This window comes from Podospora pseudocomata (assembly GCF_035222375.1).
Source record: "Podospora pseudocomata strain CBS 415.72m chromosome 2 map unlocalized CBS415.72m_2, whole genome shotgun sequence".
NCBI classification, from domain to species: Eukaryota; Fungi; Ascomycota; class Sordariomycetes; order Sordariales; family Podosporaceae; genus Podospora; species Podospora pseudocomata.
The window spans coordinates 793,746-817,789 of record NW_026946365.1 but is presented as its reverse complement, the minus strand read 5'-3'; the positions used below and the strand labels follow the sequence as shown (position 1 = coordinate 817,789).

At 54.5% G+C, this 24,044-nt stretch overlaps 7 protein-coding genes and 1 non-coding gene across 8 annotated transcripts; 3 read left to right on the top strand and 5 right to left on the bottom strand.

Annotated features, from left to right (window-relative positions):
* Window positions 1–202: 202 nt before the first annotated feature.
* On the top strand, window positions 203–1,925 carry QC762_201380 (uncharacterized protein). The gene is made up of 2 exons (XM_062887028.1): window positions 203–976; window positions 1,043–1,925. Exons 1-2 carry the CDS (start codon window positions 537–539, stop codon window positions 1,632–1,634), a joined length of 1,032 nt encoding a protein of 343 aa, XP_062746806.1. The 5' UTR covers window positions 203–536; the 3' UTR covers window positions 1,635–1,925.
* Window positions 1,926–2,226: 301 nt separating this feature from the next.
* HEM2 (Aminolevulinate dehydratase) lies at window positions 2,227–3,920 on the top strand (the record flags this gene model as incomplete). Its single annotated transcript, XM_062887027.1, has 2 exons — window positions 2,227–2,952; window positions 3,012–3,920. The coding sequence occupies exons 1-2, from the start codon at window positions 2,704–2,706 to the stop codon at window positions 3,918–3,920; spliced, it is 1,158 nt and encodes a 385-aa protein (XP_062746805.1). The 5' UTR covers window positions 2,227–2,703.
* Window positions 3,921–4,053: 133 nt separating this feature from the next.
* Window positions 4,054–6,641, top strand: QC762_201360 (uncharacterized protein; the record flags this gene model as incomplete). Its single annotated transcript, XM_062887026.1, has 3 exons — window positions 4,054–4,112; window positions 4,236–4,369; window positions 4,897–6,641. The coding sequence occupies 3 exons, from the start codon at window positions 4,054–4,056 to the stop codon at window positions 6,639–6,641; spliced, it is 1,938 nt and encodes a 645-aa protein (XP_062746804.1).
* Window positions 6,642–7,546: 905 nt separating this feature from the next.
* QC762_201350 (uncharacterized protein) lies at window positions 7,547–9,724 on the bottom strand (the record flags this gene model as incomplete). Its single annotated transcript, XM_062887025.1, has 1 exon — window positions 7,547–9,724. The coding sequence occupies one exon, from the start codon at window positions 9,722–9,724 to the stop codon at window positions 7,547–7,549; it is 2,178 nt and encodes a 725-aa protein (XP_062746803.1).
* Window positions 9,725–11,260: 1,536 nt separating this feature from the next.
* Window positions 11,261–12,409, bottom strand: QC762_201330 (uncharacterized protein; the record flags this gene model as incomplete). Its single annotated transcript, XM_062887024.1, has 1 exon — window positions 11,261–12,409. One exon carries the CDS (start codon window positions 12,407–12,409, stop codon window positions 11,261–11,263), a length of 1,149 nt encoding a protein of 382 aa, XP_062746802.1.
* A 3,097-nt stretch (window positions 12,410–15,506) lies between these two features.
* QC762_0032050 lies at window positions 15,507–15,624 on the bottom strand. The gene has a single exon. It is a non-coding gene; the product is annotated as a tRNA-Pro (tRNA).
* Window positions 15,625–16,194: 570 nt separating this feature from the next.
* Window positions 16,195–17,520, bottom strand: QC762_201323 (uncharacterized protein; the record flags this gene model as incomplete). Its single annotated transcript, XM_062887023.1, has 2 exons — window positions 17,211–17,520; window positions 16,195–16,962 (listed from the first exon to the last, which is right to left on the bottom strand). The coding sequence occupies exons 1-2, from the start codon at window positions 17,394–17,396 to the stop codon at window positions 16,195–16,197; spliced, it is 954 nt and encodes a 317-aa protein (XP_062746801.1). The 5' UTR covers window positions 17,397–17,520.
* A 463-nt stretch (window positions 17,521–17,983) lies between these two features.
* On the bottom strand, window positions 17,984–23,335 carry QC762_201320 (uncharacterized protein; the record flags this gene model as incomplete). The annotated part of the gene is made up of 1 exon (XM_062887022.1): window positions 17,984–23,335. The coding sequence occupies one exon, from the start codon at window positions 23,333–23,335 to the stop codon at window positions 17,984–17,986; it is 5,352 nt and encodes a 1,783-aa protein (XP_062746800.1).
* Between the last annotated feature and the right edge of the window lie 709 nt (window positions 23,336–24,044).

Here is a 24,044-nt window from a genome sequence, read left to right as displayed (position 1 = left end):
CGATCTCTTACAGAGGTGTACACCAAAATGTCTGATTGGTTCTCCCATCATCTCATCGCTCTTTGAGCAACCATCAATGTTGACGATGGGATCTTAGGTGTATGTAGGTAGTCCCTGCATACCAAACATGCAAAGTCCCTTTGTCATCTTCAACGCCTTCCCGATGCCACCTCCCACTGCCAACTCTTTCATCAAACATGATCTCACCTCTTTTACCAACCACCTCATCCAAAAAAAAAATCAAAAAAAAACCAGATGACATCCCGCCCAAAAACAGGGCCGCCCGCTTCCTTGCCCGCCAAGAAGTTCATAAGTGCTTTGCCGAGCCCAATGTGACACAGCCCCGGATTCCTGCTACGTCATCAGCCCGATCGCCAATCACGCTCCTCCACAGATTCTCAGACACACAGAAGAGAACATACTGGGCTTTTCTGGTTGGTCAGGCCGATGGGTGAGGCCCCTTGCCGATTTCCCGCGATGCGGCATGGCTGAGAAGGGCTGGGCAGGCTGATGACGTCGGCCTTCATTAGGTGCGAATGTGGTTGAGTGTTCCTTGCTGGGCTGGTGGGTTTCCATGTTTCAGGGTGTGGGCCTTATGGGACAAATACAAGAAAGACATTCCAGCTGCTCTGGATGGTGGATGGATTTCCCTTTCTTCTCATCATCCGGTGATTTTGATACGTTTATACGTTTGTCCCACAACAGTCAGGCTCTTCAAGATGGCCCGGACAGGCTTCATCCACCACTTTGGCACCTTCTTGCTGTTTTCAGCCACCGTCTTGCTGATCATCACCTGCATCTCGGCCCCAGTAGTGAGATCTATCGCTCTCCTCAAGGTCGAGCTCCCTGACGGCGGGACCAACAATGGCGGGTTCAACTTCCTGCCCGATATTGCTGATGGGGAGAGTGGACGGAACGGAAACGATCCCTCGGTTACGTTTGGTGTTTTTGGGTATTGTTTGAATGATGTCCTTGGGTAAGTTGACCTCCTCTCTTCACTCCACCGCTCACCCCATGATGCTAAATGACGAATGAAAAACAGAGGCCAATGCCCCCGCCGCCTCGGGTACTCCCCCCTCGGCATCATCCAGGGCCTTGTCGGCCCCAACCGTGGCCAGTCGGGCAACCCCAACTTCTCCCCCGAGCAGACCTTTGGCGAGTTCTACTCTGACAACTCGGTGCGCACCTCGCGCGCGCTCACAAAGGCCATGGTCCTCCACCCCATCGCCGCGGCCTTCAACTTTATCGCTTTTATTCTTGCGCTGGGCGCGGGTATGGTTGGGTCGCTGCTGGCATCTCTCGTTGCTGTCTTGGCCTTTATCATCACGGCTGTGACCTGCATCATTGACTTTGTCCTGTTTGGCATTGTGAGGAGCAATCTGAGCAATGGGTGGGATAGTGACGATGAGGATAGCTTGGGGTTGCAGGTGGAGAGGGTTTACTATGATAATGCTGCCTGGATGACGCTCGCGGCTGCGGTGTTGAGCTTGGTCGGTGCTGTTGTTGTTTTCTTCAGCTGCTGCAGTGGGAGGATTCATAAGAGGAGGGAGAGGAAGAGGGCTGTGAAGGGGGAGGTGCCGGCTACTGATTATGGGACTCCTGTTGCGCCCAGGAGGAGGCGGAGATGGTTCTAAGGGTCCGAAGATGCCCTGATGATTAACACTGGTGTAGAGGGGAGAGTGGTGAGAAGGAGTAATGAGTCGATGATGCGAGAGCGGAAGGCGAGAGAAGAGGAAGTGGTGGATGGGGGTTTACTCTTCTATATGATACCAATGTCTGCTATGTAATAATTGGGGTTCGATGTTTTTATTTTATACGACGATACATACTTGATATTATGAACACACTCTGGCCCTGGTTTATCTGTGATGTTGACATTTGTCAGATGTGTTATGGAGACTTCAAGAAGGTAGTGCAGGTACGGCGAAGTTTACTTGGTTAAAATCAAGAGTTCGTCCTTTCAATTCATTGATCAGCGGCTGTGGTGTAAGATCTGAGCATCACTGCATCTCCCTCACAAGCCGAGGAGGCCCTGGAGTGGCCGACGACACAAAAAAAGTGTTGGACGTTGAGACCATGGCGATTTTCTCAGCGGAGTGGGGCCAGCCGAACGTTTGAAATCTTTGTGCGCTGATTGGCGAATGGCAGCGGAAGAAGACCGAGGTGGAGTAACCCCGCCAATTCCCGAGGCCGAGAGTCGAGAGTGCACGAAACCAGATTGGGGCATCGCACGCCTAATGGTTTGCTGTCACCTGCCTGTGAAGAGACGCAACTTTCTTCGGCGTTCGCTGTCCTTGATCCCGCCTCGGGCCCAGATTTCCGGAGGCGACATTTTCTTCTCATTTATATACAGATTGTGCATTTCTTCCTCCCACTCCGAATGCTGCCCTGACCTACCGATCGACCGACTGCCAATCTGTTGAGCCTGTCAGGAAACACCGGACCCTTCCAGCCCGCCCCAAAAATCCAGCCATCAATCACTGTCGCATCGCGGCGGCGGACCTCGCTCTCTCTCCTCGTGCGGCACGGCCCCTGACGGCTCGATCGGCGGTGGTCCTGAGAGAATACGTTTCAGTTGGAGAATTCCTTCAACTACGGCCCAGAACCCTCGATTGACTCACGTCACTCTTCGATCGGTCGCCCGCTTACACTCTTTCTCAACTCCTTCAACTTTGCCACACGTTGCTGTTGCCATCGTCCAATATGTCTTTCTCTAGCCTCGTTCAGGACTTGTCCCTCCGCGACAACGGTGTAGCGCGCAGACGAGGTGACGCCTCCGTTTCGACCGTCAACGACACTGCTTCCCGCACATCGCACATCTCGAGAGCCATGTCGTACGCCAGCACTACTGCCACGAGCGTCAGCATTTCTGGTGATATCTCGAGTCAGCTGCATGCTGGTTACAGCCATCCCCTTGCGCGGTCATGGCAGGCCGAGCGCCAATTGACCAAGGTGCGCCTTTTGGGATTGCTCGTCCCCGCAAATATCAGCTGACGCCTTTTGTTTCTCAGTCCATGCTCATCTACCCCCTTTTCGTGTCTGATCAAGACGATGAGGAAGTGCTTATTCCCTCTCTCCCGGGCCAATACCGCCGCGGTGTCAACAGGCTCATTCCGTACCTTGAGCCGCTCGTCCAGAAAGGTCTCCGTTCCGTCATCCTGTTCGGTGTGCCATTAAGACCAGGGACCAAGGACGCCCTTGGCACTTCCGCCGACGACCCGCAAGGTCCCGTGATTCGCAGCATCCAGCTTCTGCGCCAAAGATTCCCCCATCTTTATATCGTTGCCGATGTCTGCCTTTGCGAGTACACTTCCCATGGCCACTGCGGTATCTTGAGGGACGATGGCAGCCTGAACAACCAGCTGTCTGTTGACCGTATCTCCGACGTTGCGGTCTCGTACGCTCGGGCTGGCGCTCACTGCGTTGCGCCTTCAGACATGAACGACGGCCGCATCCGGGCCATCAAGCTCAAGCTGATTGAGGAGGGTATTGTGCACAATGTGACGCTCATGTCGTATGCTGCCAAGTTTTCTGGATGTCTTTACGGACCCTTCCGCGATGCTGCTGGCTCGGCGCCCTCGTTTGGTGACCGCAGATGCTACCAGCTCCCCCCTGGAGGTCGTGGCCTCGCTCGTCGGGCCATCATCCGTGATATCAGCGAGGGAGCTGATATCATCATGGTCAAGCCGGCTTCTCAGTACCTGGACGTTATCAGCGATGCTAAGGAGCTCGGCAAGGACCTGCCCATTGCGGCCTACCAGGTCAGCGGCGAGTTTGCCATGATTCACGCGGCGGCCAAGGCTGGTGTTTTTGACCTCAAGGCCATGGCGTTTGAGAGCACAGAGGGCATTCTCAGGGCGGGAGCAACCATCATCATCAGCTACTTCACACCAGAATTCCTGGACTGGCTGAGCAATTGAGCGGGTGTCAGATTGATACACAGGAGCGGGCACGGAGTCTGGGCGTTTTGGGAGCACATGGATTAGAGCCGGGGGTTTTCATGGCTGTGACGTTAAACCAAAAAGTAGTTTCTCCAGGAGTTGCGTAGGTACTATGTTTGGAGCAGCACGACTGATCCTAGACGCGCCTCTTGCTGCGGGCGCACCGACAATGTTATTCATATCTCTTCTCTGCGTCTTGACTGTTGCTGATGGATACTGATGGATACAGGGGACCCACAGACACAGTTCGGACTTTTGAGGGCATACCTCGGAATGCCCGGCTATGTTCTCCAGGCTCTGGATCGAGCGGCACTCGGCGGCAGTGGAACAAGAGGAGAAGGGGAGATCGGGATGTGGGGGTCCGGGGAACAACGGTGGGGCGACCCGAATGCTTGGTTCAACGTTCAGGCCCCTGGCCCCCTGGATTGGTAAACCTTATTTTGTCCTCGCTCTTGTTGTCTGAGAGACTTGACTTGACCTGTCTGGCTGATATTGGATAGCAATCGGTCTTATCCCCACAAGCGAGCACTATGCTTCCTTTCATGATGGACCTGTTTGATTCCCCCAGGACCATCCATTGTGTGTGGTTTTGCTGGCATGATGTTGGGCGAATCAAGACCTCATCATGAACATCAGTCAGCATACCCCCTCATGTAGAGACTCTAGCCTTGTGCTGCAGATATCTCAGATGAATCGCCAGGAACCGAAAATAACCGGCGGAAGGGTACGACTGTTGGTGACCGTGGAGAGTTGACGCTAGATACTAGCCACCGTTTCGTCTTGGTTAGCCCCTTTTTCTCTCGGCATGGCAAGAGGTTGGGTTATTTTTGTAGGTTCATATCATCTCAATGTCTTCTGTTCTTCCTCTCATTTATTTTCCTTCTGTGTTTCGTTCTCTTGTCAGTTAGAGCCGTGACTATCTCTTCTTCATTTTCGAATCGCAAACCATCCTCAGCCGGCTGGTCAAATACTCGGTGCCGTCTGGGTCCTGTACCCGTTTTTTCCTTGACCGGAAACAACAAGCAAATCATGGCGGGATACACCCCCCTCACATACCAGGAAACCCTCAGCCTCCCTTCTTCTTCTTCTTCTTCCTCTTCATCCTCTTCATCCTCTTCATCCTCCTCCTCCTCATCATCGTCATCATTTGACGAAATAGAAAAGTTCATCCCCGACCTCGAAACACACGACCCCCTTTTCACCCTCCCGCCACCATCCCCCTTGCCTCCCCGTCACCGCCCACCACGCTCCCTTTTGAAACGCACCCTCATCTTCCTACTACCCTCCTTCCTCCAACCAGGCTACGTCCCACCAATCCCCAAGTCCCCCACCGCCTACCTCGACGGCATCCGCGGCCTGGCCGCTTTATTTGTCTTCTTCTGCCACTACCTCTACACCTGCTACACCATCGCCACCGGGTACGGGTATGTCCCCCCACCTCCCTCCCTCGACGACAGCGACGGTGACTTCCACAATGCATCCTCCTCCGGCCCCTACAACGAATCCCCCTTCCACAGCAGCACCATCACCACCACGTCCCTCCCCCCCAACCCCTACACACCAGACCACTTCCACCCTTTCAAGCTCCCCTTCATCCGCCTTTTGTACTCCGGCCCCCCGATGGTGGCCGTGTTTTTCGTCATCTCGGGCTACGCTCTATCCCTCAAGCCCCTCACCCTCCTCGCCTCCCAAAACTGCTCGGCCTTCTCCACCACCCTATCGAGCCTCATCTTCCGGCGCTGCCTCCGCCTGTTCCTCCCGCCGGCGATCTCCGCTTTCTTCGTCGTCATCCTCACCCGGATGGGTGCCTACACCGCCATGGGTGACTTTGCGCACGATGAGGTCTACGTTCGGAATGTTCAAGAGACGCACTATGAGGCGCTGAACTCGACGGCGGAGCAGATGCTGGACTGGGGAAAGGGGGTGGGGGAGTTTGTGCATGTCTGGGATTGGGAGGTGGCGGGCGGGCTGACGAGGATGGATGTTCACCTCTGGACTATACCTGTCGAGTTTAGGGCTAGCATGATTTTGTTTTTGGTGCTCGTCGGGACGGCGAGGGTGAAGAGGGGGGTGAGGCGGTGGGCTGTGGGGGGAGGGTTGGTGGGGTATTGTTTTGGGAGCGGGAGGTGGGAGGTGGTGCTTTTCTTGTGGGGGATGGGGTTGGCGGAGCGGGATGTGTGGAGCAAGGACAGGAAGAGAAAGCAAGGAGGGGGGTGGGGGTGGGTGGTGGTGAGTCTGGTGGGGTTGTGGTTCATGAGCCAGCCTGATGTGGGGAGCGAGAGGACGCCTGGGTGGGTGACGCTTACGGACATGATACCGGGGTGGTGGGAGGAGGAGGAGAGGTATAGGTACTACCAGAGCCTCGGGGCGGGGTTGTTTGTGATGGCTGTGGGGAGGTGTAAGGGGTGGCAGGGGTTTTTTGCCTGGGGACCGGTGCAGTATCTGGGACGGATTAGCTATGCGATGTACTTGATGCACGGGCCGGTGTTGCATACGTTTGGTTATGCTGTTGAGAGGTTTGTCTGGACGAGGATCACGGGGGTGGAGACGGAGGGGAGGTATGACCTGGGCTTTGGTCTGGCGGCTCTGGTCATTGTCCCGGCGGTGATCTGGGTGTCGGATATATTCTGGAGGGGGGTGGATGCCCCGGTCGTGAGGTTCGCGAGATGGGTGGAGGGGGTGTGTTCTGTCAAGGAGTGACGCGGCGGGGGGTGGGTTTGATGATTGGATTTTATGTGCTACGTTGCTTTTGTAAGAATGGGTTGGGAGTTTGGTAGCGGGTGATGTCGTCTGTCTTGGATATTGCTTGCTTACACAATAATGCCGCCATAATGTTTCACCACTGCAAATGAAGATATGTAAGCTTCTAGTGGCATTGATGTAGTTATCTGTCTCCAGGCCAAGCACTTTATTATCTGGTGTTACAGATTGTCTTTTATCTTAACGTCTGGTACCCCTCATTGCTTGAACTCAACGTCTTGAAGGATTGACTATCAAGGTCTTGGAAACCTGTTTCAAACACCAAAGTCTTTAAAGTTTCTTTTCTTTTTTTTCTCAAAGTCTAGAAAACATGAAAATGCAATGCACCGTCCAAGGGTGTTTGTTATGTTACACAACCAATGTGTAAAAAGTGCAGTAAATCCCACTCATGAAGCTCAGGTGTGTTAGCGGTAAATAGGTTGAGTTTGGTCTCAAATAAAGAAACTATCCCAACTGTTAAAATAATACAAGGAGTGTCTTTTCTGTCTCGCAGTTTCTCTTCTCTTTGTTAGTCTGTCATTGCTGTGGTTTGATGTGGTTTGTTTTGTTTTGTTTTGTTTTGTTTTGTTTTGTTTTGTTTTGTTTTGTTTTGTTTTGTTTTGTTTGTTTTGTTTTGTGTGTGTGTGTGTGTGTGTGTGTGTCCCAAAATTCCACCAAAAGGAAGGGAAAGGGCTCTCTGATATCAATAAGAACTGTTAACCGTGAACAAACATTCCCATAACAAAAAAGAATAACAAGAAACCCCATATCCAAGAGAACATCCCGGCCATTCAAAACGCCCTTTGAAATCAAAGTTCTAGAAAATAACTCTCGGCCGGCTGTCAGCCTTGATTATCCCCTCGGTTTTACACCCCCAAAGCCAACCCCTCCTCCACCTCCTCCAACCGTTTCAAATCCCCCCCCGCCGCCTCCACCGCCCTCGCCAACCGCTCTTTAAACTCCCTCGCCTTCTCCTTCGCCTCCTTCTCTCTGCGCAACTTTGTCTTGCTGCTCCCGCTCGGCGCGACCCCCGTCATGAGGAGCTGCTTGTCGTTTGGCGTGTAGTTCACAAATGACCCCCCTCCCCCTCCATCACCATTATGCTCCACACCACCCATACCGGCCAGTGCCGCAAGCGACGAACACGACGCTGTCCGGCGCGTGGATTTATGACCTCGCGACGATTGGGAAGGAGAGGCGAGAGAATGGAGGTTAATCTGCGATGAGGAATGCGAGACCCGACGGCCGGTCCAGGAGCGGCGTTTTCTTATTGCGGCGGAGGATGATTGGGAAGTTGAAGGGGGGTCGAGGAGGGTGCCTGAGGGGAGGGTGGTCATGCTTGTTGATCTCCGGTGTGATCTACCGCCAGGGGGGATAGGTTTGGAGGAGGTGGTGGTGGTTGTTGTTGTTGGGGAGGGGGTTGTTGACGAGCCGGAGACGACGGTGCGAGTTTTCCTTGGGGACATGCCCGGGCCGGAGGTGGTATAGTGGTGGTGGCGGGCTCCTGAAGAAGGGGCGCGGGGTTTGGGACGCCGGGAGGAGGAGGAGGAGGAGGAGGATGATGATTGTTGCTGTTGCATCTGGGCGCGGTATTGAGGGTGGAGGACTGCAGAGTTGGGCCTGTGGGGTTGGGGCATGTGAAGCATTAGGTTTTCGGAGACGGAAAAGTCTTCTGCTCCGGGGGGTACTCGAAGGAGTTGGGGGAAGTGCATAGCCAAGTTGAGGGAGGCGTCACGGGGGTTGGTGGTGGTGGAGGAGGTGGTGGGAGGAAAAAGGTTGGTTATTGGGTCGGTGTCCATTGCGTCGATGCCGGTTGTGTCCCACCAATTGGTGTTGATTTCGCCATTGGGAGACAACACGAAGCCTGGGGATGTGACGGGGAGTTGCCAGGAGGCTGGGATACTATCAATCAGGGGGGTTTGCAGTGGCGTATGGGGCATGTTGTTGCTGTTGTTGTTCATTGGTAATGGAGCGGCGAATTGTCCCCCTCTCAGGAATTGGCCGGTTAGAAAAGGGTCGTCGATGAAACCGTTGACGAAATTCATATTATTATTGTTGTTGTTGCTGCCATTCATCAGTTGATCACCACTGATGGTCTGTGGCTGCGATGAGGTAGGCACCGCACCGGTCAGTGGTGGAAAAGGGGGTAGTTGTGATTTGGTGAGATCCAGATTGACAGGTCTTGGTCGACCTGGCCGAGGCTTTGCTGCCCCTCCTCCCATCTGGGCAGAAGAAATGACGGGAGTCGAAATGGATTCTTGCTTGATCTCCATCTGTTGCTGTTTTGACTTGCCCTGAAGTGTGGAAGCCGCTTTGCTGCGGAATCTCGAACAGAAAGCCACTAGGCGACTAGTCTTCTTGGGACTGCTTGCCAGAGGAGTGGGCGAGGGAGGAACAGAAGCGGCTGGCTGAGGCACTTCGACTTTTGTCGCGCGCATCGACAGCCCCTCGAGCTTGAGAAGCTCCGAGTCTGACACGGTTCCTCCACCGAGAGCTTCTCCAAACCCGCTGGTGGTATAGGGTAGGCCGTCAACCTCGGTATCCGGTTTGATCTTGAGATCCCCAATATTGGTCGTCGATCGTTGAAGTCGCTGTGCCTGTTGCTGGTGAAACTGACGAGGACGGGCAATGATAAGGGAGTTGACGGCACCCTGCCAGCCACCGGCAGGCAAACTGTGGCCATTGACGTTGCCGTGGATGGTTCCCGGTGGCCCGAAGTTCCCTTGAGTCCCAGCCACACCACCACCGCCAGCCGCCCGCCCGCTGACCGAGCCAGTCTCGGCGGCGATGGGCATCGACAGTGATGGTTCGATGGACGAGAGCTGTGGCGACATGGGCAGGCCAGAAGCGCCGCAAAACTGGCCGAGGCCGCCGCCCCCTTCTGCGGTAGTGTCCGAGTCGGAGCCATCGAGCATGACAAATTGGTCAAAGAAATCGGTCGATCCTGCCTCGTCCATGTCATGGCTGTAGAAGCTGCCGCTTTGTTTGTTCCCCGCGAGGGGTAGGCCGCCAGTCACGAAAGCCACGCCCTCGACGCCCGCCATTGTTTGTCGTGGTCGGTAGCGAATCGCAGTCTGGTCGAGTCGGCACCGTAGGTCCTGCTGCTATCGAGCTCTGGTGCTGGTGCTGTGCGGTGTGTGTCTTCTGGTAACGAGTGTTTGACTGTTCCAGTATGCCATGTTGGGGGCAAAGAAAGAGAAGGAAAAAGGGGTCTGTTGTGTGCTGGTGTTGGTGTAGGGGTTGAGCGGCAGAAAAATCAACAAACCAAGCCAACCTGCCACGGCAACACAAGGTATGGAAGCGTTCAGGGGTGGGATGGGGGTGTTCAACACATTTGTACTTGAGGGTCTCATATCAGAAGAGGCCCCTGTCCTGCCGAGGAATGGGTGGGTTGCTTCGACACGGTGATCCATTCCAGGCGCATCACACCCACTCGATCTCGCGGTGGACTTGGGTTCTGGCCGTCTCGAGGCACCCCCCTTGACGCCTCATCAGTGGCGTCTCGTCCAGTGAGGTGGAGAGCTGTGGGCAAGCTTACCAACAAAACAAAGGCTTACTCCCGAACTCCTTGTCTTTGAAGACCACTAGCGAGCATACTGTGTGGTAGCTTCTCAGCACGCAACAAAGACATCGGCTCTGACTGGAATGCTAAGATACCCCCGCGGGTGATATGTGCAAGCGATTGTCATTCACCCGAGAAGCCCCGACACAATAGCACCATCCCAGCTGGCACCTCTGTTGTCGCTGGTTTCGAACATCTCGTCGGAAAGTTCTCCGAACTCTACCTGTAGAAGTATGTAAAACCAAAAGTTCAAGTCAAAAAGTGAACAGGAGACACTGACCAATGACTCCTCCCTTGCCACGACCTATTCATCCACATCCAAGGCAAACATAATCACTGACGAAATCCACTTGTGAAAGAAAACAGTGTGGCCAAGAAATAAAAGATGACAAGGAGCGAGCTCCCCGTCAACAATGAATGGTGATGCATTGCCGTGTGTCCAAAAAAAACTCTAATCAGTTTGTTTCTCGTACATTGTTGCAACCATGACCCCCTCCCCATTCTTCCCGCACTATGCCAAAAAAGCCTTGAATGTGCTCCCATAGCACAGCTAAAAAAAGAAAAAAAAAAACACAGGAAAAAAAAAGGCCTTTGTGTGTAGAGACTGCGCCGGCTGAACAAGATCATGGTGCTCAATGGCCCTTTTGGCACGTCCATGTGTCTAAAATGTTTTGCAACGCCTCTGTAAAATGGTGGTGTGGGTATTCCCCAAAGTTTTGCCCCCATAAGCCAAAAAAGAATGCCCAAACTCCTCGATATATGCAACAAAAAAAAACCACAAAAAACCAACAAAGACAAGCTACACATGCTTCTCTCCTGAGAACCCCTGACGCCGAAGCCTTGGATCATCGCTCGAACTCCTGTTGAAACACCTAGAAAGTAAAGAAAAGATAAAAACACTGTAATGAGCAGACGGCCGCCGATTCGTAAGTGGTGAGATGGGATCGATCGGCTGGGGTATCATATATCCATATATGTTGAATATCAAAACCAAAATGTACAACAAGAACGGACCCTTCTAGGGTTGAGTGTAGGGTGGTGGTGGTGGCGGCATGGACGAGGATGAGGGTATGGTGGGCCCAACAACAGGTGAAGAGATGGCCGACGTCATGGCAGAGGAGACGGTGCTTCCGTGGCGCGACTTGTCCCTCTTTCGCATTCTGGGGCGGTTTCTGACCACGTTTTGGCAGCGAAGCGCCGCGTCGACGGACAACCGGTACCGGAGAGCGACACCTCCAATCGATTGCTTTCTAACACCGCTGGGAGCATGTGCGTGGCGTGCAGATGACACCAAACCGTCAAGCGCAACATCACCGGTGTCGCTTTCGTCCACCTCCAAGCTGTTGTCCCAATTTGGCATGGCACAGTCTGGGTCAACTTCGATAACGACGGGTTCACCCACAGGAGGTGCCAACCACGGTCTTGGGATGGTCGCTGCAGGCGGCGGCGGCGGTGGCGGTGGTGGCATAGGCTCGCTGCGTACATTGCACTGCGTTTCGTTGTCAATCATGGCCTGTAGGCGAGCCTGCAGTGCACGCGCGCTGGCATGTCGACGGAGCTCCTTAAAGTCGAGTCGTTTATCCTCGGGCTTCTCAGCGGCTGTCTCTGGTAAAATAGTAGGTGGCTGAGACGATGTGGGTTGTTGATATTGTTGATCCACCTCCACATGTGCAGGAAAGGGCGTTGTAAACGTCTCTGCGGCGATGGATGGCGTCTCAGGCACGACAGGAGGCATCGATTGAAATGGCGAAGGGCCAATTGGCAGTGATGACTGTGCATTTACACGGTTGCTGTGTTGCAAGTTTTGCTTGCTCAGCTTGCGGGCCAACCTGTCGACGGTTGATCGTCCTGGGGGTGATGCGTTCCCAGGTAACGGTTCGGGTGATGGTGAATCGGCCGGCTGTGGTGACGATGAGGCTTGGCGCGATTTCTCCCTATGTCTCCGATAACGCTGTCCATTGTGCTGATGATCTCGGTGCTGGCGTTGAGCTCGTTGTTTCCTCCACTCTTCAATTCGACTGGTAAATTCGACTTCCTCCTGCTGCTCGTCTTCATCCTGGTGGTGCCCATTGTCTTGTCGGGGCGCCCTGCCTTCGTCTCGGTTGTCTTTGTCCCCCTCTGCATCGCGGTTGAGCGTCGAGCGCCAGTGTACGGATTGGCCGTACATGGCTGATTGACGCTTTTCGAGTTGGCCGACCCAGCTGGACGGGCGACGGCATACAGGAAATCGCTGTTCGGGACGGGTTTGACGGGGGGGAAAGGGAAGGGGAAGGGGAAGGGGAAGGGGAAGGGGAGGTCGATAGTTTTATGAGGGCTTGGGCGTTTTCCCTATTTCCTGCGCTACCGAGTAGTGTATTCCTGCGCGGGCTTGAGCGCCGTGGCGGCCACGCTGAACCGGCGTGGCTCTCGTGGTCGGGGACTTGGCAGCAGACGGTGGATGGAGGAGATGTCGGCTGCGATCAATCATGCAGACTATACACTGACTGACTGGCTGAAGGACTCGAGAAGAAGACAAAGACAGGAAGAAAAAAGGAGCTGTCTCATCAGCTGCTCAAACACGCAAAAAGAGAGCCCTAGGCCGGGTTGAGCAAGGTGTCGGCTTGGGATGCTGCTGGTGTCAGGTGGCGAGCGGTTGTCCCAGGAAACAAGCCCGCGGTACGCTAGCGGCCTCGAGCTTGGTGATTGGTTGAGTTGTCTGCTGTAGGCCCACCTTTGCGCTGGGTGGGCTCGCACTGTCTGGAGACCTGACTGAAGACGTGCGGGTGACCCAAGCCGTCGGAGAGAGCTGGGAGGTGATTGAAGAGGAAGCGCGCGGCGTGCGTTGACCAGTCAAACCCACGCTAACCTCTTTGAATCGCCACACCGAGTTCAACAAAGTTGAATGAAATGATTGCTGCGCCCTGATCCTTTCTCTCTGTTGACTGTTGACTGACTTGGTCAATCGATTGATTCCTGCTTTACTTGATAGCTTCACCGAGATGCCCGACGACGGAAGGAATTGAGATGCCATCGAATGCCCTCGGGTTCGGCTTGAACTGCTAGTGTAGGAAACTAGACCAGGTAGTGTTGAAATTGGGCTCTTGGGAGCCATGGGCCGGGTCTGGAGCAGCTGCCGGTTCGAGCATGTCAGCCGTCAGTCAAGCAGGATGCCGGCCCGTTGGGTTTGCTCCGGGCTAAGGTTGTACTGCTGTTGGGGAGGTCAACTCCTGATCCCTGGCACTGGCATCCAATCGAGAAGGCCCAGACGGTGCGTGTGCACTGTGGCGTTCCAGCGCCCCGGGCCCCTGGGGCGGGCGGTCACAAGGGTCAAGCTCATATGAGTAAGACAAGTGTCAGCGCCCGTTTCCTTATCTTTGTTAGTTGCATCTGTGAACGACAAATTGCTTCGGAAACCGCGCCGGCAGAGGGCTCCGTTTCATGCAACATTGTTGAAGATACAACACAACATGTTTGCATTTCACCCGACCGCCCATTGCACGACACCCCCGTTGGCATTGTTTCAAGTCCCACCGGTGAAGGTTTTTAATATCAACCAGACCCTTGGGCCACCTCAGCACCCGACACTGTGAGAGGTTCATCTCATGATGTGGGGGCCGCACGGGACTCTTTCGGCACTGGGTCCGGCCACCGCACCAATCGGCGGGCTGAGACGGCGTGCCGCTTTCCGGCGCTGGGAAATGGACCTTAAGAGAGATCCCCGCGGTTTGGCCAGCCGGTCCAAGCTCTTCCAAGCTCTTCTCACTTTCGGCACTGCTTTGGCGATATTGCCCGTGACAGCCAGATCAGACTGCATGTGTCAAAACCGTCAGACGAGGTAGCCAAGCTTCAGTCAAGCTCCTCCTGTCCAGCCGATCGCCAGGCACTGGTGTCGTGTACCGTCACAGTGCGGCCCTCTGGACACGTTCTTCATGCATCCCATCTGCATGCCGCGACGCGGGAATCGACCGATGACAATACACCACTACCTACCACACTGCCGACCACACACAGCCCTACGGATATCTCTGACTCTCCTCAACGATCTGCACGTCCAGCCCAGCCATGTCTCAATCTATTTTCTATTTTTTTTTTTTGGCAGGACCTATCATATAGTGTACACTACCACTGCGGCGAAGCATCGTGTCCGTCTGGAGAGCTGGAGCACACCTCCCTCGGCTCCAGATGTTGGGGTCCAAACGTTTTAACCCCACACCGCTGCGTTGTCAGAGCTGTCAAAGCAAAGCAGTTGCCTCTCTGCGAATCGTGATGACGATCTGCGTCCATCTGCCGTTCGTTGGGAGACAAGAGGGAGGCCCCGCGCTTAATGACACCATCTGCAGATGAGATGCTCTTTGGGCCTCTTGGGCCTCAGTCATGGCCGCCCTCGTAAGGCGGCCGACTCGGACTTACCACACCATCGGGTTCAATTGGTTCGGTGAGTTGCTATGCAGCCTCGCGTTTGGTCGTCGTCAGTTGTGTCTCTAGTAGCATTCTGATCATCAGTGCAAGTTTGCAACTTTGCTTCAACTCAACTTCTCCTCGCCCAACCCACTCACATGCAGTCCATAGGTAGCCATAGGGAAAGTTCCCCCCTCTTCTGTGCCGGCCTCCCGACCAAGAAGCCATCTCGTATGTATTATTATGTGCGTGTATGCCCGATGAGGCACCTATTCTCCAAAACAAACAAAGAAACCTATAGTTCCCTTTGTCTTTTTCCCCCCTCGACACACTCCATTCTTTTCGGCTACAATTGAAAAATTGTCAATCCTTTGTGTTTTTTTTCTTGTCTCGTTTTTGTTGTTGTAGGTCAGGGGGGGGGGTGTAGGTCCATAGGGAGGCGGCACGGCTGGGATATCATGTCTTTCCAGGTACCGTCATGTTTTTGTTTTGGATTGGACGAGGGGGGTTTTGTCTTTGATGGAAGGTCCACGCCAACTGGCTCGACTGTTGAGCTAGGACTTGGAGATGAAGAAAAAGAGAATGATCACACCTCCAGCTTAGAAGAGTATCTACAGTCAAGGGCCTAAGAAATCCAATCCTTGAGGCCCACCGTCACCCAGACTCATCACCAAGACTCACCCCAAGTCCCCCTCCCGTTGGAAACCCTATCCAAATTTCTCCAATGTCACCTACCAATTCCCCTTCCCATCGTGCCCCCCAACAAGGCAACATTTCTCCCATCTTGACATGCAGCCCAATCCTTCCCACCGTCATAAACCCCCGGCCCCGCTGCAACCTGTGGAGTCACATTGATACCAAAAAAATGGCAAAAGAGAAAAGAAACTGGGGCCACCCGGGGATTGAACCCGGGACCTCTCGCAAGCTTTCTTCTGAAAGGAAGATTGACTTTGTAAACATCAGGGTGAACCCTAAGCGAGAATCATACCACTAGACCAGCGGCCCTTTTTCTGTGCTGTGATACCACCACGCCAATATGGGGCATAAGAGAGGACCACCACCCCGTGCACAACACAACAGAGGTTCTGAGTATGGGACATCAATGATACATAAGAGAAAGAGATCATCATAAAAGAGACAGGTAAAAAAAAAAAAAAAAAAAAAAAAGGAAAGAACTCGGTTGTCCACTGGGGGCGTTATTTTGACAGCCATCTGAGCTTCGATGGATGATAGTAAATGCTTAGAGAACAGACAACAGAAGCTCAGGGGTTTGCTTGTACTCAAAGTTCAGACAAAAGATGCCGAAAGCTTTAGATGGGTGATGTACCTAGACAGTTTGGACCAGATGTAAAAGTATTTTCGGTTGGCAAGATTCGCACCACATCATCCAAGCTCAAATATCTAGTTGCTGAGGGATGTCCAGAAATCAGATACCCTTCTGTTGATTACCATTTATCACCACCAATGCCATCTTTCTACATGCAGCTCTTCCGAATACAAACATTACCACAAACAATAAACACCCAACTCCCAGATATCACACACATCCCACAGCCCCTATCCAACCTCCAAACATCACACCCACCGCTTCACCCCTCCCACAAGCCCACTCCTCTCCTTCACCGTCCACCTCCTCCCCTCCTCCACCTTCTCCTGCCTCGCAACCTCATCCTTTTGAGGCAACACCTCTCCACCACCACCACCACCACCACTAACAATCCTCCTAATTTTTACTTTCTCAATCTCTTTCCCCTTTTCTTTCCTCTCCCCCTCCTCTTTCCTCCCCCCCTCCTCTCCCTCCCCACTAACCTCCCCCCTAACCAACCCCCCATACCCCCTCCCCCTCCACCGCCCCCTCATCACCCGCCCCCTCCACCCCCCCTCAAAAGTCTCCCCATCCTCCCTATACTCCCCCCCATCCTGCCCACCCCCCTCCCAATCCGTCATTCCCCTCCACCCATTATCCCCCTTGTACCCCGCCTCCAAATGCCTCCTCGCAAAACTCTTCAGCAGCCCCTCATCCTCATGCACCTCTCTTTTATCCCCATCCCCATCAGTCAACCCAGGCACCGTAACCGTAGTCGCCAAATCCCCGGGGTAAGCAGTGATGTTCTTCCAGGGCCCTGCCAGAGGCGAGAGATGGGAGGCAAATCTCTTGTGGTTGTACCCCCCGGCCTCAAAGATGTCAACCAGGAACTTTTCCCCTTGTTGTTCTTCCTCAGTTTGTGTCCCTGATGGTGGTGGGGAAGGGGCAGAAGCAAAAGCCACCTCGAGCGGCGCCTTCAGGATCAAGTTCCTGGCTGTTGCAGAGTCCGAGGCTACAGAGATGAAGGAGTGTGGTTCCTATCTTTGCGTTAATATCCATCACCGATCACTCAAGTCATTGAAATTCCAACCCCCCCCCCCAGCCAGAAAAAAAAAAAGAAGAAAAGGACTGATGCATAAACAATAACTAATTCATGCAAAAGATTAATCCCATAAAAGAAAAGGGGATCCAAGAAGACAATAACTGATCCCATAAAAAGTCATTGATGCATGAAATATAAAAACAGATGGTTTGTGAAAAGAGTGGAGGACAGAGGGGATCTTACACCCAAGCTCTTAAAAACCTCTATCCTCCCGTGCTGCCTCAACACCCTCAAAATCGCCCTCCGCTGCGTCAAACTCTGCGGGGCAGGCCGGACCTTGACATACACCGACCTCTTGGCGAGAAGTTCTCCCAGGAACGGAGACGAGAGGAGGTTTTTGGGGAGGGAATTCCCCGGTTTCGCTGCCATTGTTGTGAATAAAAGTGAGGAGCAGGTGAAGTGAGTGAATGAGTGCCAGTCGATGGGCCCATCAAGGTGTCTGAATGATGGATGAATTGAGGCTGCTAACAAGAGTGGGGGCAGCAGAATTGGACCGCATATAACCCTAACCCCCTTGAAGGAGATGGGCATACACCATTCTCACAAGGGCAGTGTCCGTTATCACATTTGCAATTCTTTCAGCATTTATTCTCAGAATACAACAACCATCACGTGAATTACACCAGCTCCTCTCTGTCAACTCGTAGATAACACATATACACCTCGCTGCATTCATGCCCTCTCCTTTTACAAACCCCTCCAACCTCGTAAAAACCACTATATCAACTTCAAAACCGTAAAATAAAAAACCTGCACGTCCTGCGCACCCCCGGATATTTCAAAGCCAGTTGCCATTATAACCATTCCTTTTATCCCACCCATAACTATGCATAACCTTGGTATACCCCATGTTCTCCCATAAAAGGTAAGCCTTGCATACCTGTTTGGACATACGCTTGCTGAACCAGTCGTCCTTTGGACGCCTAAACTCCAAAAACAAAAACTAGAAAGAAGAATCACGTCGCCGGCGGTGTTGGTGTCGGTGGCGGAGGGATGTATGCTGCTGCCGAGCTGGAAGCTGGAGCAGCACTAGAAACAGAATCCGCAGAAGCAGCAGATGCTTGAGGGGGCGGTGTAGCAACCGGAGCCGGGGGCTTTGGCGGCAAAGGAATCATGCCGGGCGTTGGAGCCAGACGCTGAATTGGACTTGGTGATGCTGATGGCGCCGTGACTGTCGGAGCCGGGATCGAGACCTTGGAGGCAGCAGAAGGAGCCGCCTGCGAAGAGAGCTGAGGGGATGGCTTGTTCGATTGGGCCGCGGGTGGGCTAGGGACCGCTGGACCCCAAGGTTTTGAAGGTTGAGGTTGAGTGGTAGACAATGGCTGCTGGGCAGATGCTTGGGTCTGAGCAGGCATTTGGTTCTGAAGCGGAGCAGCATACTGGATGGAAGGGACCGCAGCCTGACTTGGCTGAGCTTGGGTGGTGGGCGAAGGAACTCGAGGGGCTGACACCTGAGCTGGCCTTGGCACAGGCTTTTGTGCTGGAGAAGGGGCCGGCGATGCACCGGAAGCTTGACTTGGAGCCTGGACGGGACCCTGGGGCTGCACCTGTGGGCGAGCTTGGGCCCGCGACATTTGAGCAGCCTGAGCCGGAGTAGTGGGCCTGGCATAGGAGCTCTGAGCATAAGCTTGCTGCACAAGCGGTTGCTGAGCCTGGATCTGCTGCGTCGGAGGCTGTTGAGCTTGTGTCGGCGAAGCTTGGGCATGCTGAGCCTGTGGCTGTTGGACATGGGCTTGCTGAATGTGAGACGGCTGGACGGACGGTTGAGCAACTTGCTGAATAGGCTGCTGCTGGACTGGTTGTTGTCGAGCTGTCTGCTGGGGAATCGGCTGTTGCTGAACACGGGCTTGCTGCGCCTGGGTTTGGTAGGCTTGAACCGGTTGGGCCTGTGTTGGCTGAGTACGAGGCTGCTGTAGCGCCTGCTGCTGGGCCTGCTGTGGTGAGGGCTGTTGCGCGTGTTGCTGAACCTGCTGAGCCGAAACCGCAACCTGTGGACGAGGCTGGTACTGTCCCTGGGTCTGCTGAACCGGTGTCTGCTGATTTGGTGCCTGGCTCTGAGCCTGCCCCTGTCCTGGAACCGGTTTTTGCCCCTGACTCTGGCCCTGGACTTGCCCTTGAACTTGGCCCTGAATTTGACTCGGAACTTGAAGAGGAGATTGCCCACCCTGCGCTGGCCGAGCGTGAACTGGGTGACTCTGCCCTTGGATCCGGGCTGGGGTTGGTGCCGGGCTCTGAGGTGGACGGTTCTGAATCTGTTGAGCTGCCTGTTGATTCTGCGCCTGTTGCTGTGGCTGCTGGTTCTGTACTGAGTAGCTCGGTGCTTGCTGTGCCTGTCCTGGCTGAACCCGTGGCTGTTGGTTCTGCTGCTGAGCCGCCGCGGGATTCTGCTGCTGAGATTGAGTTGAGGCCTGTGTCCGATATTGAGCCTGCGCTGCCTGGAGATGGGGATACGCCTGAACCGGCATCCCGTGTGACTGTGGTCTGTTCTGGTTCGAGCTAGTAGCAGAGCCCGCTGAAGCCTGAGATCTCGCCGGGACGTCACCCTGGGCGACCGGTGCCGGAGCAACTTGGGACTGAGGTGCAGGTGCAACTTGATCAATAGGCCGCGCGCCGGCGGGCCCAGCACCAGAGCCAGAGACCGCATTCTGATTCATATATTGTGCATTGATCGGGTTCCCATTCGAAGTTCCAGCAGGCGCAGGTTGCCCTACAGTTGCTCGGGGCTGCTGCTGTGCCATGTGGGCTTGCTGTGCCGGAGTGTAGACTGGCCTTGGGGGTTGATTCTGCATCTGCACAGGGGTTTGGGCCGCCGGAACGGAGCTGGGGCGCGCAGCAGTGGCGGACTGGTGTGCTGCAGTCGAGTGCGGAGTCGAGGGATGCTTACCCGGCGCCGGCATTTGCGCAGGCGTCCGCACCTGTGAAGGGGCTGGCGTGGGGGTAGGCGGCATGGAGGCAGCAGCTGCTTCCTTGCCATGGGCAGCAATCTCGCGTTGCACCGCTGGCATCAAAACACCCTCTGCGAGCTCGTAGGATGTCTTCTGTGCATCGGTTCCCTGCATGATGCTCTTGTCCGCAAAACCGAGAACGCGGTCGATGGCTGACAGCACCAGCTGCTCCGCCTCCAGGGGCTTCATCTTATCCTTCAAAGTGTTGATCATCTGCCTCTTGAAGGAGACTAACCTCTCAATCAGCTTTGGCGCAATCTCATAACCGACCAACTGCTTGGCTGTCTGGGATTCAAACACGTTGAGAACAATCTTCTCAATAGACTCGTAGGTCGGCGTAGTAGACTGGTTGGCCAACCCGAGACCGCGATTGATCACAGACATGGCAATAGCTTCTCCTGCATCTCCCACATTAGAACGAATTGCACCGATCGAAGTAACTGTTTTCCTGAAGTTTCGGATAATCTCGACGAGCCTTGGGTGGATAGAAGGCTTGATCGGGGCTGGGGTTCCGCTGGTACTGATAGGTTGGCCTGGCTTGACTCCCACCGCCGATGCAGGGTGCGGAGACGCATTGCTGGGCTGAGGCACACCGTTGTGCGGAGCTGCTCCGTTTTGATGCGGAAGCTGTTGCCTTTGAGCACTCTGTGGCACATTGCCAGCCTGAGGCGACGCCGATGGAGGGGGCCTTGATGCGTACGGTGACGAATAGGCCGTCGCTTGCGGGTTGGCGGGTATGGGACGGGAACCTTGGGCTGCCCCTTGATCGGCCATCTGGGGGATACCGCTCCCTTGAGCCGTGCTCTGATAGGGCTGGTGGAGGGCTTGTTGAGCACCAACGCCGACGGGCTGCGCCGAGAGCTGCTGATGAGGATGCTGGCCGAGATTCATCTGACTTTGAGAAGCCGAATACCCAGGACGTGGAGGAGGCCCAGAACCAGGCCGGTACCCTTGCTGCGCACCAGCCTCCGAGTGAAACAGCTGCACCTGAGGAGCTGCGGTTGGTTGATAGTGCTGGCCAAATGGATGAATCGACGTGGAATGATCCGGAGACGCGGCTTTCCGCTTCTTGCCAGCATCGATGTCAATCCCAGGTACCCGGGCCCACAAGTGGGTTTCCTCGTTCTTCTTGAAGGCAACATTGCCAATAAGATTGTGCCGAACACTGCTCTCCCAGCCCTTGGTGTCTACTGTGAAATAGTAGAAGGGATACTTCATCTGGATGCGCTTGTAGATCTGCTTGAGAGTCAGCCCATCGGGTGGGGCTGCGGACAAGACCTCGTCGATGAGAATGCCGTAATTCTTGTTGGGCTTTTGCAGCTGCTCCTCTGTGTAATCTGCCCTGTTCAGCTCCAGAGGAGGCGTCTTGGGCTTTTCGCGCCTTCGCTTCTCGAGCGTCTTTTCCGTCTCCGACATCTCGCCTTCCTCGCCGTTCTTTGATTTGCGTGGCTTGTATTTGCGCTTCTCTGGCCGGTCTGGCGTGTTTTCCGGGAGAGGATGTTTTCGTGGCCGACCAACCTTGCGCTTTACTGGTGGTTCGCCGGGTGTTGGTGGCGGCATGTTTTTCTTTGCAAGCTCCATAGCCGCCTTCTTTCGCAATCTTTCCTCTCTCTTGGACATAATGCCGTTCTTGGGAGGCCTGCCAGGTCCACGCTTCTTGGGTGGAAGCAATGGCAAAGCAGCAAGCATCTCGGGCGTCATATCTTCAGGCTTGATGTGGCTGAGTTGTTCTTCGGCATCCTGCTCAATGGTCTCCATGACTTCCTGGTCCTCCTCGCCCTCAGCGTCTTCCGGCTCCCCTGCATCGGGCATTTCTTCATCCAGATCCGACAGCTCACTTTCGCTACTCTCCTTTGCTGCCTCCACTGGCACTTCCTCCGGGCTGGTGCTCCCCTTTTCTGCGTCGTGGGAGCTCTCAAAATCAAAACTCATCTCCTTGCCACCCTCTGAGTAGCGCCGGTTGACTGCTGCGGGTGCCTCCTGCTGCGGCTCCTCCTCCGCACCAGTCTTGCCCTCGGCAACGCCGTTGATGATGAATTTAAACTCGACCTCTTTAATCTGGATACGATTGCCGCTCCTCAGCGTAACGCCTTCGTCTTTGTGAAATTTATCATCAATAAAGATGCCATTTCTATGTAATGGGTACGCTTTGAAGACGCCTTCGTTTTGATCGTACTCAATTCTCAAGTGCTGTCTTGAAATCCCCTTTGTCTTCTTGGCGATGTCTGGCCCGGGCGAGTGAATGCCGATGAAGGGAACGGTATATGGGGACGGTCTTAGAGCATTGAGGTTGACAGATGCCGAACCGGGGGTGTGCCAGACGTATTGGCGGTTGGCAGCAAGGCTCTTGTCGTTCAACGCGGCTTGCTCGGCGGCCATGGCAGCTTCCTGTTGCGCCATGGACGAGTCGCCGGATGCCGAATTCGCAACACTAACTCTCCTACGCTTTGCGGGCCGGACATACTCCTCGTCCTCGGATTCCGGCCCCAGCATGCCACCTTCTTCGCTGACATATGATCTCGTAAACTTTCGACGATTGAGCTCTGGCCGTGGGGGGGGCGGAAGACCTTGTCTCGCATACTGATCGACAATCTGCCTCCAGGCCTCATCCTCCTTTTCTTGCTTCCTTGCTAGTTCCAGCGCCCGCACGTCACGGCCGATCACGACGGCATAGGTGGTCATCTGGAACACACTGTCGGCAAACTCAATCCTGGCAAACGACTCCAGCCGGGGCTCGACAGGCGGCGGGGCTCGAGAAGGTTCGGGGATCGCCATCAACGAATCGGGAACATCAAGCGCACTGTGAGTTCGTGAGACCTGGGCGGGGTGAATGGTAGAGGGCAGTTGAGATTGTCGCCGCTGGTGCTGTTGCTGGTGCTGCTGCTGCTGCTGCTGTTGGGTCTGTGTATAACTGCGGGCGATGGCCATGAGGATGTTGGTAGCAGGCGTGATGCCCTGCCCGTACATGTCCATGCCGGCATCAAAGCCCATATCCATGGTGACATTGTCCATTGCTGAAGCGCCGTTGATCTGGGAGACGTTGAGATGGGAAAGGTTGGAGTTGGAAGAGTTGGAGTTGAAGTTGGAGCTGGAGTTAGAGTTGACGAGCGCGGAAGATAGTGACGGGTTAGCGTCGGCGGTGGCTGAAGCGGACGCATTTTGGTCTTGTTGCCCGTCCTGGTCGAGCGTGGCGCCCGGGTTAACTGAAGGTTCGCGGGTGCCCGAGTCCGTTGCGGCTTCGGTCAATGGAGAAAAAGGAGGGCGCGGTGGGCTCTGCGCGTCGAGGTCGAGGGGGGCGTTGGCCGACATGGCAGCGTCTTTTGGCTGAGCTGGCTGGTTGGAGTCCATCACAGACGAATTCATCGCTTGCTGTGGACACAAGCTCCTTCGCCGGCTTCATACGAGCAAAGTGAGGGTGGTCGGGATGCCACTGCAGCGAGCAACAGCTGGGACTTTTTTTTTTGGGTTGACCTGACGGGAGTTGAGAACCACAGCGGTCACAAGGAATGCGCCTACCTATCGAGTTCGATGGCACCGCTATCGTGGAGCCAAATTTTGACGGACGTCTGCCGCTCGCCGTCTGATTGGCTGGAGCATATCCTGGGTGTCCATGGTGGGGCTGCCTGCCTGAAGTCTCCAGCTCTCTGATTGGTTTAGGCCTCGATGCTCCGATAACCGACAACCAGAGCCAGAGGAGGAGCGATGCGAACATCAGATTATCTATTTCTCAGTCTTGTCACTTTTATCGCAAGTCTCAGTCGAGGTCGCAGGTTGCTCTTTTCACTTGTGAGCCGTCAATTGATTCAAAATAGGAGTGAATAAAATCTTCTTATTGTTGTTATCTTCTATGAACCTGCACTATCTGTATCTCGGCATCCTGCTCTACTCAACTGTTGTTATTGTTGCAGCCAAGCAACCTGGTTCCAGTTTTCTTTATGGAGTGACTAATAACATTTGAGCAGAATTCATGACCAGTGATGGCCAGGTCGAAGTCGACATTGAAGAGAGTGCCTTGGCCGTCTTTATGTTTTCTAGCGATGCATAAACGGCAGTTGGCCCAGCTGTGCCTCTC